Here is a 16,700-nt window from a genome sequence, read left to right as displayed (position 1 = left end):
CAGATCAAAATTCAACAAATTAGATTGGGTTGGATTTGTGTTGTCTTTGGTTTTTTGAAATCCAACCCAACTCGACCTAACCATGGACAGGTTCGATTGGGTTGGGTTAATCAGGTCAATATAATTAGATTTATTTTTATTGTAAAAATAAATATAATTATAATATATATGAAATGTTTGATATCTTGTTGTAAATCCGATGTTATCAATCCATAAAACAAATAATAATACAAACTAAATTCTAAAATAAATTTATTAATTTGTTATATAGTTATCAGCTTAAATAATTAATATTAATACAAAATAAATTTTAAAATAAATATGTTGTATTACAATGTTATTAATCCAAAAATACAAAAATTCGTTATTCTACAAGAATGTCAAAGAGTATTGTCCTAAGCAAGTGATCATCTAAATACTAATTTATTATAATAATAATAATTATTATTATTATTATTATTACTTATTTATTTTATTATATATGACCGGGTTGAGTTGGATGAGGGGTCAAAAAACACAAAACTTGTTACTTGACTCATACAATGCCAAGTTTTAATTGGGATAGGTTGGGTTTGACTCAAACGCTAAAAAAATCAAATCTAAACTCACTGGGATGATTTGGGTCAATTCGTGTTCACAAGTTATCCATACCCGCTTACACCTCTACGAAATGATGCCCGAATTTTCTTTTTTTTCTTAAGAAACAATATGATTAAAAGTGATAAAAAAAATAAAAGAATAAAAAAAACAATATGCCTAATGAATTATTTGATTTAATTTTTTTATTTTAATTAGTTAATAAATTAATGTATTTTCTTGTTTTTGTGTTTATTGTTTAAGTGATTATGGATAAAAAAAAAAATATTAATTAGGTATGTTCTAACCTCTCTGGTGACATAACCTCAGATATATACTTCTATTACCGAGTTGATATCTCAATCTCTAACTTGTAAAATCTATATTAATCAAGTTGATATGAGAACTCAGTAGTTGTTGATATTTAACTCAAATCGATTTCATTATAATTGCATTAGTTATAAAACTGATTAAAGTGGACAAGTACGATTAACAAATAAAGAGGTATGTAATACACGATAGATAAGAATATTTAGGTGACTAACTTGATCGTCATAGTCTTTTTGCAAGTACCTCCATTGCTTGGAACAAAGATTGACAATAATCCAATCCAACATCCATTCATAAGTACGAAGGAAGATCTTATAGGATAGCCTCATCATCTAGGTTTATCTATGTAAGAATATTTTATCACCCGTCATGGGGTTGATGTAAATTTTCCTTCAATAAGCTATGGTTTCAACTCGAACTCATTCTAGAAGTGTGACAGGAGTAGTAAAACAAGGAATGCTGATGAGTCATTATTTTCCCTTATTTATTTATCTTTCTGTACTTATTTTAATTGTTAATTTGGGCTTAATCGCTTATTAATTGTACATTTTTACTATTTGGGCTTCATTGGACCAATAATTTGAATTTTAATTAATTCTGATTCACTTGGTCTAATTTTTGTTTATCAATTATTTTCAGGTTAATTATGGAGCATTTTTGGGCTTGGATATTAATTTTGGACTTCAAGAGATAAAGTGTCACGTCAGCACCATGTCAGCACTATAGTGTCACGTTAGCGCCACATCAGCAACATGCTTACATTTTTGTTAACCTTGTTTTATTCATTTTAGGGCCAGACACATCTAGAGGGGGCCCATTTGCGTTTTAGGTCTTAGGAGTCTAGGTTAGGGCTGACTTGGCAGCCACTAACATTAAGAATCTGATGTGACCATGTTTGGACAGCCTCCTTCCCTTTGTTTTTACATTTTCTTTGCTCTCTATTCTTGTAACTCGAGTTTTACATTTTGCTTTTTCTTCATTCACGTTTTTCTTTGCTTTTACTATTCTCTGGTTGTAGAAACTGAACCTTTATATTTGAAGAATAAGATTACTCATTTCTTGTTCTTCTTCTTCCTTACATTTTCGTTTCTATTTTTGTTTTTGTTTTCATTTTTGTTTTCGTTTTAATGGAAGGTTGAACCCTTGGGGTTGGCTCCTTGCTCTGGATTGTAATCTCTATTTGAGGTTGGATACGTTTTGCATATCTTTGTTCTACTTGGTCATTCTTCATTAAATCTCTGTATTAAGGTGTTCATGCTTAATGAGTTGTCCTTAATGCCATAGCTGCGTAATCTGTGAAAAGGTTCAATGTTGTATACGTTTGCTTAATTCCTGTAGGTAAGTCTTGAGTTAATCCTCGCTTAGCTGGTTAACTCGGATGGAACAAGGTTAAGTGGTTGACAGAGTAATCTCATTGTGAACCAAGGATAAGAGAGTTACAATCCAAACAAGGAGTGAATCTATTTTGCTTGCTATGTTACCTTGCGTTTTAGTGTGTTTTAAGCTGAAAAACTGAACCAAACCCCCCCACTTCGTGTTTAAGCCTTTGACAGAGACAAATGGTCCTTGGGAGACAACCTAGGACAGCTTCCTAGTACTGCATTTAATTATTTTATTTGACCGGATACGGCTTCGATCAAATACCAAATATGGACAATAATGTAACAATTCAACATTTGCTTGAACAAGTTGAACTCATGTGACAATGAATTAATGAAGCCATGGAAACTGTGTCACAAACATGAAATTGATCTTTAATCATTATGCATCGAAAATGAATATATTCAAGCCTAGTTACAACAACAACATCCACAAAATGAAGCAAGTCATCATCATGCCAAGGAAAAAGAACATCATTCTCTTTCTCTAGCGTATTCACATCATTAAGCAAATGAAGATATCAATCTCAACATCACCAAGGTCATTCTGGAGTTTGATGACATTCATTCATTGATGGAATAATGGAAATCCCACTTCCATTGGGTTGAAAGTTGCTCAACATTGAACGTTATGATGGAATATTAGACCCTGATGAGTACATAGATGCCTATATTAGCCAAATGAATCTACTCATAAATGATGATGCCCTCCTGTGTCGTGTTTTCCCTACTTCATTGAAAGGTTTAGTGTTAAGTTGGTATACTCAATTATTGCCAAGGTCTATTGACAATTTTGAGACCCTAATGCATTGATTTATAGCCTAGTACATTACTAACTAACTTTATCACATTACTTCAGCAGCCTTCGCCAACCTGAGATAGGGAGATGATGAATCCTTATGAAAATTTATATATAAAAAAACTTTGCAAATGTATCTATAAAGATCCATAACCTTAATGTCAAGGTTGCTCTACATTCCATGCTTATGGAACTCAAACCAGGACCATTTGTGGACAATTTATGTTGTAAACAACCTACCAACATAGGCAAACTCCATGCACGAGCAACTAGATACATTCAAATGGAAAAGCATGTCAAGTTTAGAGATAAAGTTTGAGGAAGAACATCTAATAAAGGAGATTCAAGGAATAAAGAAAAATGAAAATATCTAGTGAAGTCTGATTTAAAAAACCTTGTCAAGTATGAGGTATGAGATATGATTTCTATACTCCGTTAAATGCACCTCGAGTTAATATCTTCGAAGAAGCTAACAATGCAGATTTAATATATCTACCACCATTTGGACATAATCCCAATGATGCAAAAAAACCAAACATTGTTGTTACCATACGAGCTATGGTCATACGATAGAAGAATGTGGACATTGAAAGATCATATTGAAGAATTAATTCAAGTTGGATAACTTGGCCATTACATCTAACGTTCCTAATCGCACCAAAGTATTTATTGAGGATGAAATTGTGGACATGGTAGAGGTCAACAAACTTGGCAAGATCGACCACAAAAAGAACAATAAGTCACCAATAATACAAAATAATAAGTTGGCAAATGAAACAATGACAATTCTAATTTTCATGGTGTCATCAACACCATTATTGGAGGATTTGCAAGAGAGGGCACAACAAATTCAGCCTTGAAAAGACATTTATGAAATATTCACAATGTTAATTCCATGGTTAATGCCTTTAATGAATCTACTCCACTAATCACATTCACCGATGATGACTATGTTGGTGTCAGTTTAAACTAAGATGATCCGATGGTGATTACTATCTGATGTAGGGCCATTACAAATAAGTCAGACCCTAAAAATTTCCTCCTCCTTGAAATTTTTATAAGATTGGGTAAAATTTTGAAAAAGCTAGAGCTACCATTCAATGAAACCCAACCATGTGGTGGCTCTCCAAGTTTTAGTTGATAAAAATGCATAAACTTAGCTAAGGATAATTTGATATTCAGGACTAAACATAAAACCTAGTAAGCATGCAAAAAAATCCCAACTATTTGGATGTAATTGACTAGGGGCTACATTAACCTTTTTTAGAAATTCACATTCAAAATAAGAAAAAGAAATTGAAACTCTGAGGTCTTTAAAAATACATTGGTACATATAAGGGGGAGGAAATGAACTTCCAAAATATACATGCTCTTCAAGTTGGCAAGGTTCGATGAGTATTTGGTTAGAAAGAAAAGGTGAACAAATCGTCACTCTTTCTCAAAGTAAGCTTATATTAGGCAAAGTCCCAAATCTACTTCTGAACTTACCAACATCACCTCTCACTCATTCATACCTAGACATTGAAATCAGAGGATGTGAATCTTTTCTATTATTCTCTTTTCTTTTTCTTTTCTTACTTTCATTTTCACCTATGACCACCCTTTTAAATAATATTTATTTCTCTTTTCTAACTTTTCCCTTACTGTTATCTAATTTCTTAGGAAATAGATAACCTAAGGGGATTAGAGTGGGTGTGAAAAGGGTAAAAACCAAATTCCTTCTATCCTTCCATACTCAATGTTCCTAAAATGAGAATAAAAGATATAAGTTGGGAGGAGTAAAATGTTTTTACATAAAATGATAAACAAATCATGAAGAGATGAACTGACGCTCTTCAAGTATCAACAATTGAAGATACAACAGATTAGAATTGGGAATGACGAAGGAAAGAGGAAAGAAGAAGGCGTGAAATGTGAAAAAGAGTATGAGTATGAGATAGAGAGGTAGAGAAGGTAGCAATAAAAGTTAATATTCACATATTTATAAGAGTGAGAAATCCTCAAGCAAAATAGCTATTACTGTATGGCTTTATTATCCCAAAGGGTTTCAGAAATAAAAGGACACACCTTAGAAATCTAACAATTATGAGTAAATGGGAAGGACACACCTTATTGTGGGAGTTATAAGGTGGTCCAGGTGGTTTGGGGGGAGGGACATAGGGTTGGAGTGATAAGGAGGGTGTGGGTTCGAATCTCCCCACTAACAAAAAAACTAACAATTAACAACTAACATTTGCCTATCAAAAAAAAAAAAAAAAAAAAAAAAATCTAACACCTTATTGTGTACCTAACACGTCCAAATAAAATTATAATCTTTAATTACAACTGATCCACAATTTAGCTCAATTTGATCGACAAAAGAATAAATAAAACGTTAAGCTGGGATGGGTTTTTTATGAGAAAAATATTAGTACATACAAAAGGTAATTCAATCTATATACTTTTAATTTTTAAATTAATTTTATTTTGAAATATAAACATATCTTAAGTTAATAATTTAGTGCGAATAAATTTAAATTTAATTAAATTAGTTCGAGTCAAATTATTTTAAAAGTACAAAACTAGATTTCGTTAGTCAATTTTTTTAAAATTTAAATATGTTTTTATAAGTGAAAGATAAGTAAATTTTGATTTTAGTCTTTGTAATTTTTTTCTTTATTTATCATCCTTAAAAATACTTATAAACATTGATTTTAAGAATTGTAAAATAAGTAAATTTTTGTTTCGATTCATGTAAGATATTTTTCTTTGGCTCATTCCTAAAAATTTAAAATCACTATTTTTAGTTCCTAATGTATTATTTTAAGATAGATGAATAACATTTATTTTAAAGATTAAGAGCATCTTTAATAATAGTTCTTATAAGTAACTTACTAAATTTTATTTTATTTTTACTTCAAATAGATCTACGTCATATCACTTTATTTTTAAGCAACTCACACTACAATTATACAAATTTCTCGCTAATGGTGGTGTCTTATAAGAAATTCACTATTTCATATTTTTTACTTATACTTTATTTTTTGATAATTTAAAGAAATTAATTTAATTATTATTATTATTTTTAAATATTAATTTAATTAAAAATGATAAATAATATTTTTAACTTGTGAAAGTAATTTGTGTTATAAACAACATTGTTTATTTTTTTTTTTTGGTAAAACAACATTGTTTATTTAAGATTTATTATTTATTTTTAAGCAATTTTTTATCATGTCATCCCTATTCAACAAAAAACGCTAATAAAAAAATGTTGTTTATTATTAAGATATACTACAAGTACTATTCAATGAAGATTCTCTAATATAACTTTTCAGAAGAGTCACACAATAACATGTTATAATTAACAATTATAAATAATATTTAAGATGATCACTTAATATTTTAATAAACAAATAAATAGTTAAAAAAATAATTTCATAATAATAGAGACTAAAGATAATATTTCTAAACTTTAGAGGATAAAAAATAAGAAGAAAAAAATTACATAAACCAAAAATGACTAAAATCATATTTAAATTATATATATTAAATCAATAATATTTTTAATTAGTAAAATTGACCGTGTAGCTGAAGCATGGACTAGTGTTTTGCAAAGAGAAAAATCTTGGTCGCGTGTCGATGTAGAATGGGCTATTTTCTAGTGACTCGTGAATCTTGCCGAAAATATGGCAGCATTTTGACATTTTCTGAATAAAATGACACTTAGTTCTTTGAACAGTAATGAATAATAAATAATCTTGACCTTTTCCCTCATCAACCAAACATAGCCCCAATAAATTCAACTTTGGAAATCAGGAAACTTGATCCATCACCGTTGAGATACAGTCAAAATATTATATTATTAGAACAAAATCATAATCATAAGTTTATAAACGCAAAAATGTCTCCATTCATAAAATACCTTTTGAGAGATGATGAAAGAAAAGTTATAACAAAAAATTAATTAATTTGATAAAGATTCAAATTGCAATATTAAAAACTAATTCATTTAATCAATTTTTTTAATTCATTATTAATGTAAAATATCTACTTATTTATAATGCTTACAAGATTGATAGACAAATTCACTATCCATAATTATTCTATATTCATGAACGAGATGATTCATTTATCCTTGATTAGATAAGTTAATGCGAAAAATAGGATAAAACATTATGATCTTCTCTGATCCTAAAAAGATTCTGACGATAGAATTTTTTAGAAAGTAAAAATAGGAAAAGAATTAAAAAGAAAGTATTAGATTATCTAATATCTTAGATTTGATTGAACTTCAAGGATCAAACTCAATAACTTAACTTTTATTTTCCAAAATACATTTATTTTGTTTTATAACCACTATTTAATAAAAATCTAATTATTTTTTACAAGCAACTTCATTCTATTAAAACTCAAATCTTATTTCATAATTTTCAATAACACATTAATTAATTAAATTATTAATATTACTATTTTATTTTTAAAAAATTGGGTGCTATACAAGGGAAGTTGAAGTCAAAATGGAGTATATCAACTTAGGTTTACGGCTACGAGAGGCTCTTTAAACAAGGTGACAAAACCATGTTAGGTAGTGTCATGGTGAACTAGTTACCTAGCAACCTTAGGAATTGCATCCTCAGGATTAGGGACCGAGCCAAAAATTTAACTTAAGGGTATCATTTTTTTTTTTTTAACATTTATATATAAATATTCTAAGATCATAAAATTTTTTATAATATTATATTTTTATTTTCATTTTTGACACATTATATATTAATCATAAGAAAAGAAAAGAAATATATATATATATATATATATACATTTTTTTTCTTAAATATAAACTAGCATAATATCTATCAATCTATCATTTTTTGTTTTTAAATTTTAGGGGATAAAAAAATTATAGTAATTTTGATACATTAAAAAAATAATAATAATAAATAAGGTGTATAGGAACCATGTCCCTCCAAGTCTCCTTCCCTCCGACCCTGCATAGAACTAGGCATATCCACCTTATTTACTCTTATTACAATTAAGCTACATACTACATATGATGATGACATTTACGATGGTTTAAAACACGCGAAAAGCAAGAGAATGGGTTGTGTTTTCTATTTTTTTTTTCATAAGCATGTTGGGTTCTTAATAAGTTTTGCAAATTCATATACATTAGAAAATATTTGTCTTTAAGTATGATGATACAATAAAAATGCATGAGAAGATTGTGTATATAATTAACTTTTAGGTGTTGATTCAATTAAAATTTTTAGGGTTCTAAAGATATTTAAAAGGTTAAAAATCTAACATATATATATAGAGTAAGTAAAGGGATAAAAGATAAAAGATATTTTTTTTATATTGATAATACTTAAATATAAGATTACGTTTATAGAATATTATTAACTATTCGTATAATCATGAAATCAATGCAAACAAGTTTTCAAATAGAAAGTATATGTATCATGGATATATCAACAAGTCGCTTTGGCCGAGTGGTTAAGGCGTGTGCCTGCTAAGTACATGGGGTTTCCCCGCGAGAGTTCGAATCTCTCAGGCGACGTACAATTTTGTTTAGTCATATTTCCGGTTTTCTTGTTCCCACTCCTTAATTTTAGGTTTTTTTTTTTAATGTATTTTGATGTTGTTAGAGCAAGGAAGTTGAAACCAATTATTATTGATCTTGGTCTGTATCTCTCTTAAAGGATTGAAATGTTTTGTGTTAAAATTTCTCTTAAAAATACATACTAAATTGTTTGGTATTGCAACGTAGTTAAAAAAAAAAAGTGATTTAGTAGCCCAGAACGGGTCGTTCTCAATTTGGAACGGGCCGTTCCAAGCTATTAAATTGACCTGTAAATTTTGGTTGAGAATGGGTCGTTCTGGTCGGAGGACGGGCCGTTCTGGTTGGAGCACAGGCCGTTCTAGATGGAGAACGGGCCGTTCTGGAAGGGAGTACGGAGCGTTCTGAATGCATAACAGGCCGTTCCGGATGAGTCCCAGAATGGGCCGTTCTGATTTCAGAACGGGTCGTTCTGCATGTGGTTTTTGCACATGACGTAGGAGTATAGAACGGGCCATTCCGGTTTCGTTACAGGTCGTTCTAGCCACTCCGGAATGCCTATAAATAGGGGCGTGGGCCGTGAGGAGAATCGGAGATTTCTAGAGAGAAGTTTTAGAGAGAAGGTCTCTAGGTCTGTGAGCTCCTTTCTCTCCCAAATTTCTCTGTATGATTCTTTTTCTCTTCTAGACCATTAATGTCTTCTGTCTTTTCTTGAAATTCATATTAGAAAGCTTGTTTTGGGTAGATTGAAGTTCTGGGTTGAGCTACGAAGGAAAATTCTACTTTTGTTCAGTTTTTGGCTATCTGAGCCAATCTTCAAGTAAGGGAAGCTAGATTGTTTGTTGTTTAGGTTGCATGTGAGTTTAGAAACTCAATTGATGCATGAATGCTGAGAATCCATAGATGGATTGAAGAAAATCTTATTTTTGAGATTTTGAGAAAAAGGAGGATTTTGATGATTTTGATGCATAGGTTGGATGAATGTGAGATTTAAGTTTATTTTGAGTTGTATGGAGCCTATGCATTGTGTTTTGTGTTTGCATGTGGCTGGATGTGTTGGCTTGGATGAGAGTTTTGAAACTCTCTGACTGAGAGCAGGTCGGGCGTGGGTTGAGCGTGCCAGGCGTGGGAGAGCTTAGAGCTCTTAGGTTGGTATTAGGTCAGGCGCGAGCTGACTGCGCTGTGCGCAATTATATTTATAAATAATTGATTTAAATTGATGTTTATGTACGTTTAAAGTTGAAGTTTTAGATCATGTATGTATGATATATGATGTATGATGAGGTGTGATTCATATGTATGCTTTGTGATGATACGTATGAATGTTTGAATATGATATGACATGTGTATATGTTCATATGAGTATGTTTATTGATCATAATGGTAGGTAGACCATTTATGATGTATGATGCATTATTGCATGTGATGTCTTATGACATGTGTATGATTGTTGATCATGATGGTGGGCAGACCATTATGATGTATGATGCATGATTGCATGTGATGCCTCTGGCATGAGTCTAGCCTAGGACTTGAGGAGAGGAAAAATATTTTTGAACTGGAAGAGCTCACATAGAGTCTCTTGAGAGTGGTGCTTGGATAGGCCACTGATATATGAGAGTGGTGCTCATGGAGGCACTGGATTTGGGAGAGTGGTGCTCAGATAGGCCACTGGGTTGGGTGAGTCTCCTCTAAGTCCTTAGCTAGTGTTAGAGCGGGGTATGAGGTCGAGGGTTATTCCCTTAACCAAGTACTCGGGAAGGTGTGTGGATCCTTGCGGATAATCGGTGGGAGAACTCCACAATTGACTTGGTTAATGCATGACAAGGTCGTGGTAAGCCCCTACCCAACTGTGCTATACCTGACGGTGGATCTGGACTTCCAAGTGTGTAAGTGACATCATCCGAGTAAACCCGAGTGAGGATTATATCCTGTTTAGCTATGACCGAGCCGGCGCATTGGGCGTGAAAACGGTTGGGGTGGTTTCGGTAGGATGGAATGTCACTTATACAGCTCTATTGTTATGGAGATCTCCTAGGTGTATGCGTGACGACGCATTAGATAATTGATATGCATGGATATCTGTCATGAGTTGCATGTATTGCATGATTGTCATGATGATGGAGTGTCTGGTGTTTGACTTCATGTTTGATGAATGGATGATTGATTGAGATGGAAGGTTACTTAAGGACTTGATTGGGATGCATGTGTAGTATAGATTTTTATTCTGTACTTATATGATTGATTTTTGAACTCTAGCTTACCCTTCTGTTTCCAAGTGGTGGGACTGCGATGATCATACTTGGTATGGGAGCAGGTCAGGGATAGCTTGGAGTAGAGGTGACCGCTGCGAGACGAGGAGTTGAGCCTCGTGTTTTGAGTTACCATTTTGGGTAACAAGTTTTGTCTGTGCTTGACCGGCACTAAGGAATATTTTGGGATGACTGTACATATATGGTGCTTTATTTTGTATACAAAAACTTAATTATTTTGATCTTTATATTTATGCTTGTATGTATGTGTTATCCAGTTTAATATTCTCTTAGTTAACTAGTTGTAGTGCGATTCCACTACGTGTAGAGACCATGGCGGGTCGTTATAGGTATAACTGAAAATGGATTAATCAACCGTATGTTAAATTCACTAGGCCCAAAAAGAAATCATTACAACATAAAATCAAAACGAAAGTGGATGAATTAACAAATCAAGAAAAAAGTACTACACCCTTGTACGTGATTTACTACACCCTTGTCAAGAAAAATTACTACACCCATATAACCTTCAACAACCTTAGTATTTTGATTTTCTACTTGGATTAAGAAACATTTTATATACAGACTAAATTATCTTCATACAAATTTTTACAATATTCTCGATTACTTACTCATACCACTCAAAATAATATTAATATTTTACTTAAACTAGCCTTAATTACTAAATACATATAACCCCAAGCGTGTGGTTCAACTGTAAGGGTTGATCTACGCTTAAGCAAGGTCAGGAGTTCGAATCCTGCCTCTTGGAGTTAGCTATCCCACCCTTTGAGGTGCCTCCAACGTAAGGAGGAGATTAGTCATGCCTATCGGCAGTGGACACTCCAAGGACGGAAAGAAAAAATGCATATAAGGGTGTAATTTAAAAAATTACAAAAATTACATAAAGATGTAGTTTTGAAACAAAACTAATTAAATTGGAAGAACCAAAGCTTTAAAACGAAGGAAGTAACAAATTATTAATCCAAGTAGTATTAAATTTTGCTGTAAAATAAGTAGAATTAAATTCAAATTCTTTAAGGTATCAAAGCAAGTTTTGAAAATAAAAAAAGAAATGTAATTAGGATAAAGGATTCTCAAAAATGTTGCCAACCAAATTTAAGAACTTAATTAAAATCCTAAAAAACTCTTATTAATTTATTTAACTATTTCTTAATTTCAGTGACTATAACTTATAACAATATATATAAAAAAAATACTCCTTTTAGTTTTCACTTTTTTTAAGACAATTATACTCTTGTATTATATTTTATTTTTTCTCACCAATTTATGTTTAAAGATAAAACAAGAAAAAATATATATAAAAAAAATGTCCTTTTAAACAAAAAGTAACTTCCCACTTATATTTCTCAGAAACAATAATTTTTTTTTTTTACGAAGGCTTCCTTTTTCCATGCTAGTTATAATATAATAACGATATATATTTAAAAAGGCTAAATTGAACAATTACTCTAAAAGCAACATTACGCCATGGAGTAAAATTTCTCCCTTAAATTCAACTATAACAGAATGTTCTACACTTCAGACTATTGTTTGTTGAGAAATTTATAGATTCATGATCACAATTTTATGCAAAGCTTTCGCATTTGGCCAATTCAAATTCTTGATCAAATCCCCGTCTCAAAAACGACAAATTTAACTGAATTTCAAACACCAAATTTGGAAACTGTTTTGAATTCTTTGATAGTACAGGGAAACACCGAACAGAAACCACAAAAGTAATGTGCAGTCACCTAGAGGTTTGAAATTGGAAAAGATCATGATTGGGTTAAAGGTACAATAATTATCACTTAGGAGTGTCGGTATGAAGTTTGAAACCTTGAATTTCATATCAATTAAGTCTCAAATTCCGGGCAAAAGAATCTTATCATTATTACCCCCTATTTCCATTACAAAACCCTTCCAAACACATATGCAAGAACTAAAATCATCTACTGCCTCAAAATATTTCCTAAAATTCTATTGAAATAATCCAAAACAATCATATTCAGCAATCTTCATTTAGATCATATGCAGCATGTCATATAAGTAGGAACATGCAGCTGGAAAATTCATATCCATAATGACATTTCACTCTTGTCTTAATTTTGTAAAAGACTGGAGCAATTTAGCTCCAGTTTAAAATTTGAACTGTTTGTATAACGAGTTAAAACAGTGACAGAGTACACCAGAAACAATTAACAATGATGATCACAAATCACAAATCTAACTAGAGATACATGCGGCAGGACCTTGCAATTGTGCAAGAGGCAATTTGCTAAATCATTGCAGAAGACACTTCGCTTTCGCAATAATATGATCCTTTGCCAATCCAATAATCTTCCCTTACTGAAAAGAAAAAATCCATAAAAAGAAAACAAAAATTCTACAGCACAAACAGTATCCGGAGACTCTCAAATTCCAAAATTAAACACAGCCCTTATCCTTTGGAAAATGAGGTCCCGCCACCCTCTCTGTGTGTTCTCCACCACAGTTGCATTCCCATATCTGCATTTGCAAGCAACCACATCACCTCAGTAACTCAACCGAGCAACATAAAGTTCCAAATCAAAACCAAAACGATGAAACGCCAACTCACCTGTCTTCTTCAGGCACATCACTATGCGTGAGCTTAACAACAGTAACTCCAGTTTCAGGCTCCTCAAACACAATCCTCACCTGCAAAATTCGCAACAATCAAACACTCATTTCACATTCAAAGAACACAGCACTTTTGGTATGTTGCAGCAAACATCTTTTAATAAGCTCACTATTTTAGACATCCAGAACTTCTAGATAACGTATTTAAGCTTAAAAAAATAGCATACCTATTATCAAACTGTTTTTAGTTTATTTCCATAAATCATTTGATAAAACTTATCAAAGTAAACATCTATTTATTTCAATGAATCTCGTAATTAAATTAACTACATATATTCATACATGATAAGAATTTACTAAATAACCACTTAATTAAACTTAATACCCTAGAGCAATGGAGATCTTGCATCACAAGCTCAAGCTTCTTACACAAACTAGAGAATATCATTTTGATGTTTTATTGTAAAACTTATTAAGAATACTTTTTGGAAAAACTTGGTTTGAATTCTCAGTCGAAAAAGTTTCATGTGAAAGAAATACACTTAAACAGTGTAATCTAATTATAAATTGTGATCTAATTTAAAACAGTTAACTTTTATGATATTTCCTCCAATAGTAACATCTAATTTGATTCCTAACTAGTCAGCATTCAATTGGTTGCGAGCATAAAATCTCAGTCTTTAGTCTAAAGGTGTATCAACAAAATAAGTTCTTTTTAACTATCAAAATTAGATTCCTTTTGTTTAGTCACAGGTACAAGTATCTTCTTTCAGAGAAAATCACTATAAGACTCTAAATGTCATTGTCTCTCTCAATGAAAAGTCGAACAAGGAACTATATCCTTCTGTTAAACTCAACTACAGTGGTCTATCAAACTTAAGTTTAGAATATGTTCATATATCACTCTTACTACTAAATTCTGATTCCACAAGAACTCGCATCACATTCTTTTTTTATTGTCAGCACCAAGAATATCCACACTCTTTCCTTCTTAAGTGTAAAGATCACCTCTTTCAACAAAGTGTTTTCCATACACATGTAACCTATTTGAATAAATTTCTCCATAAACACTTCTAGGAGAAAAAAATAAAATAGAAAAATAAAATAAGTTTTTCTATAATTTAAAACTAGATTATACATAAATTAAAAATACATTTTGAAGTAATATGTGCAAACTTTTACAAATTAACTTATACATAAGGTAATTTTAACTTATGTTTATTTTATTTTATCTTATCATCTTATTTTTTTCTCCTAAAAGTATTTATGCAAAAGCTTATCGGAACAAGTCCATGGTCAAGAATCAATACCTAACAACATGTTCAACAAACCAACCATGCTACCCAGTAGGTTACATTACATCACACATTCTATTCTTTTCTCCTATAAGTCCTTATGCATAAATTTATCCAAACATGTCCATGATCAAGAATCAATACCTACCAGCATACTTAACAAACCAATTATCTATCAACTGTTTTTTTGTCCATAAACATAATCCACGCAACATCATAAAGCTAACAATCAAGAACTAATCTTCGTACACAAAACATGACTTCCGACGACCAAACATTATTTTAACATTGCCAGGTCAACTCTTGTGTTCCAAGACAGGTCTTACAACCACGAGATTGGTTACATTACATCACACACATAATATCAATCTAAAGAAGCATAATAGTGTATTTGGCTGGGAAATTTAAATGGAGTAATTCATTTATTTGAAAATTTTCAAATTCTTTAAAGTGAAATACCTTGTTTGGATGGAGAATTTATAAGGAATATGAAATTCAAGCATTTGTGAAATTCCTTGAAATAGTAGAATTTCAAATTCTCTCAAAAAAAGTAAGAATTTAAAATTTCTCATTTTTTTTTTATTTCACTTATATATTTTATTTTATCTCTTATTTTTTCATGTTTTTAATTATTGAATTTTCAAAAATATTTTTAAAATTATTAAATATTATTTAATATTAATTTTTAAAATTATTATAAATATTTACAAATTAGCTAATATTTATTTTTATAAAATTTAATTTAAAAATATCAACATATAAATATATTTTTAAAATTAATTTTACCATGGTGGAATCAAATTATCATATCCAACCCAACAATTTAAAATTTGATAAATTTAAATTGACTTATCCAAACAAAATATTTTAAGAATGATAGAAATTGAAATCAAAGTAATTCAACTACCAAGAATTTAAAATTTCTTGAATTTGTAAAATTCATCGTCCAAACACACCCCCACCATAAAGGAAAATGACAAACACAAGAAAATCCACAATCATGAATTCTCACCGTTGATTGCATCCCATGAGGCCAGCTCCCGAACCTCCACCTCTGCACGATCAACTTCCCTTCCTGCAACTCAAGATTCCTCCCAATCACCGACCCATCGAAAATACTAAACTCCCCACCAACCTCCCTACTAATCCTCGCATTACTTTGCGTGAACCCCTTCCACATATTCTCATCCATCATTATCTCAAACAAGTCCCTCGCCCTGCACCTAAACCTCTCCGTCAAACTAATCACCTTACACCCCTTCTTCCCCGCACTCCTCTTCTCCGCCGCAGCGGCACGCTTCGCCGCCTTCTTCGCCTCGAGCTCCTCCTTCACCGGCCCGCCCTTCGCCATGCTGGCCTCCCAAACCCTAACCCTCTCCAGAATCAGCTCCTTCCCCTTCGTCGCCATAACCTCCTTCAGCTTGCTGGCGACCTCGCCGTCCTCCTTGACCTTGACTCTCACCTCGGGATCCTCCCCGGCGTTTTCGTCGGCGAGGTAGGGGATCTCGGCGGCGCCGGAGACTTTGGCGTTATGGAGCTGGCCTTCCCAGGCGATGAGGAGGCTGATCTCGTAGCCTGGGATGACCTTGCCCTTGCGGACGTTCACGTAGGCCTCGCCGTCCAGCCTCTGGAGTTTGGTGATGGTGACGGAGGCTTCGGCGGCGGTGGCGGCGGTGGCCACGGCGACGTTTGTGAGGTGGTTCTTGAAGAAGGCTTTGGACCATTCTAAGCAGTCGGTCTCGGCCCAGTGCCAGTTGTGGACGTTGGTGCCGTCGGGGCGCTCGGCCACGATCCACCGCTTGTCGCCCTCGCCGAACCTCGCCATGTCTGAGGGTTTGGAAGGATCTAGAATGAGACGCTGTTTAGTGTTTGGTGTTTGGTTCCAGCGAAGGGGGAACGCAGAGAAAAAGAAGAGAAAAAGAAACGCTG

General features: G+C 32.4%; 1 protein-coding gene and 1 non-coding gene across 2 annotated transcripts; one reads left to right on the top strand and one right to left on the bottom strand.

The window, feature by feature from the left end:
- Nucleotides 1-8,541: 8,541 nt before the first annotated feature.
- TRNAS-GCU (transfer RNA serine (anticodon GCU)) lies at nt 8,542-8,623 on the top strand. Its single transcript has one exon. It is a non-coding gene; the product is annotated as a tRNA-Ser (tRNA).
- A 4,241-nt stretch (nt 8,624-12,864) lies between these two features.
- On the bottom strand, nt 12,865-16,596 carry LOC109789648 (uncharacterized). The gene is made up of 3 exons (XM_020348661.3): nt 15,784-16,596; nt 13,475-13,554; nt 12,865-13,383 (listed from the first exon to the last, which is right to left on the bottom strand). The coding sequence occupies exons 1-3, from the start codon at nt 16,594-16,596 to the stop codon at nt 13,290-13,292; spliced, it is 987 nt and encodes a 328-aa protein (XP_020204250.2). The 3' UTR covers nt 12,865-13,289.
- Between the last annotated feature and the right edge of the window lie 104 nt (nt 16,597-16,700).

This window comes from Cajanus cajan, chromosome 7, assembly GCF_000230855.2.
Source record: "Cajanus cajan strain Asha chromosome 7, NIPB_CcT2T_4, whole genome shotgun sequence".
NCBI classification, from domain to species: Eukaryota; Viridiplantae; Streptophyta; class Magnoliopsida; order Fabales; family Fabaceae; genus Cajanus; species Cajanus cajan.
This window is presented reverse-complemented; position numbering and strand designations above follow the sequence as displayed.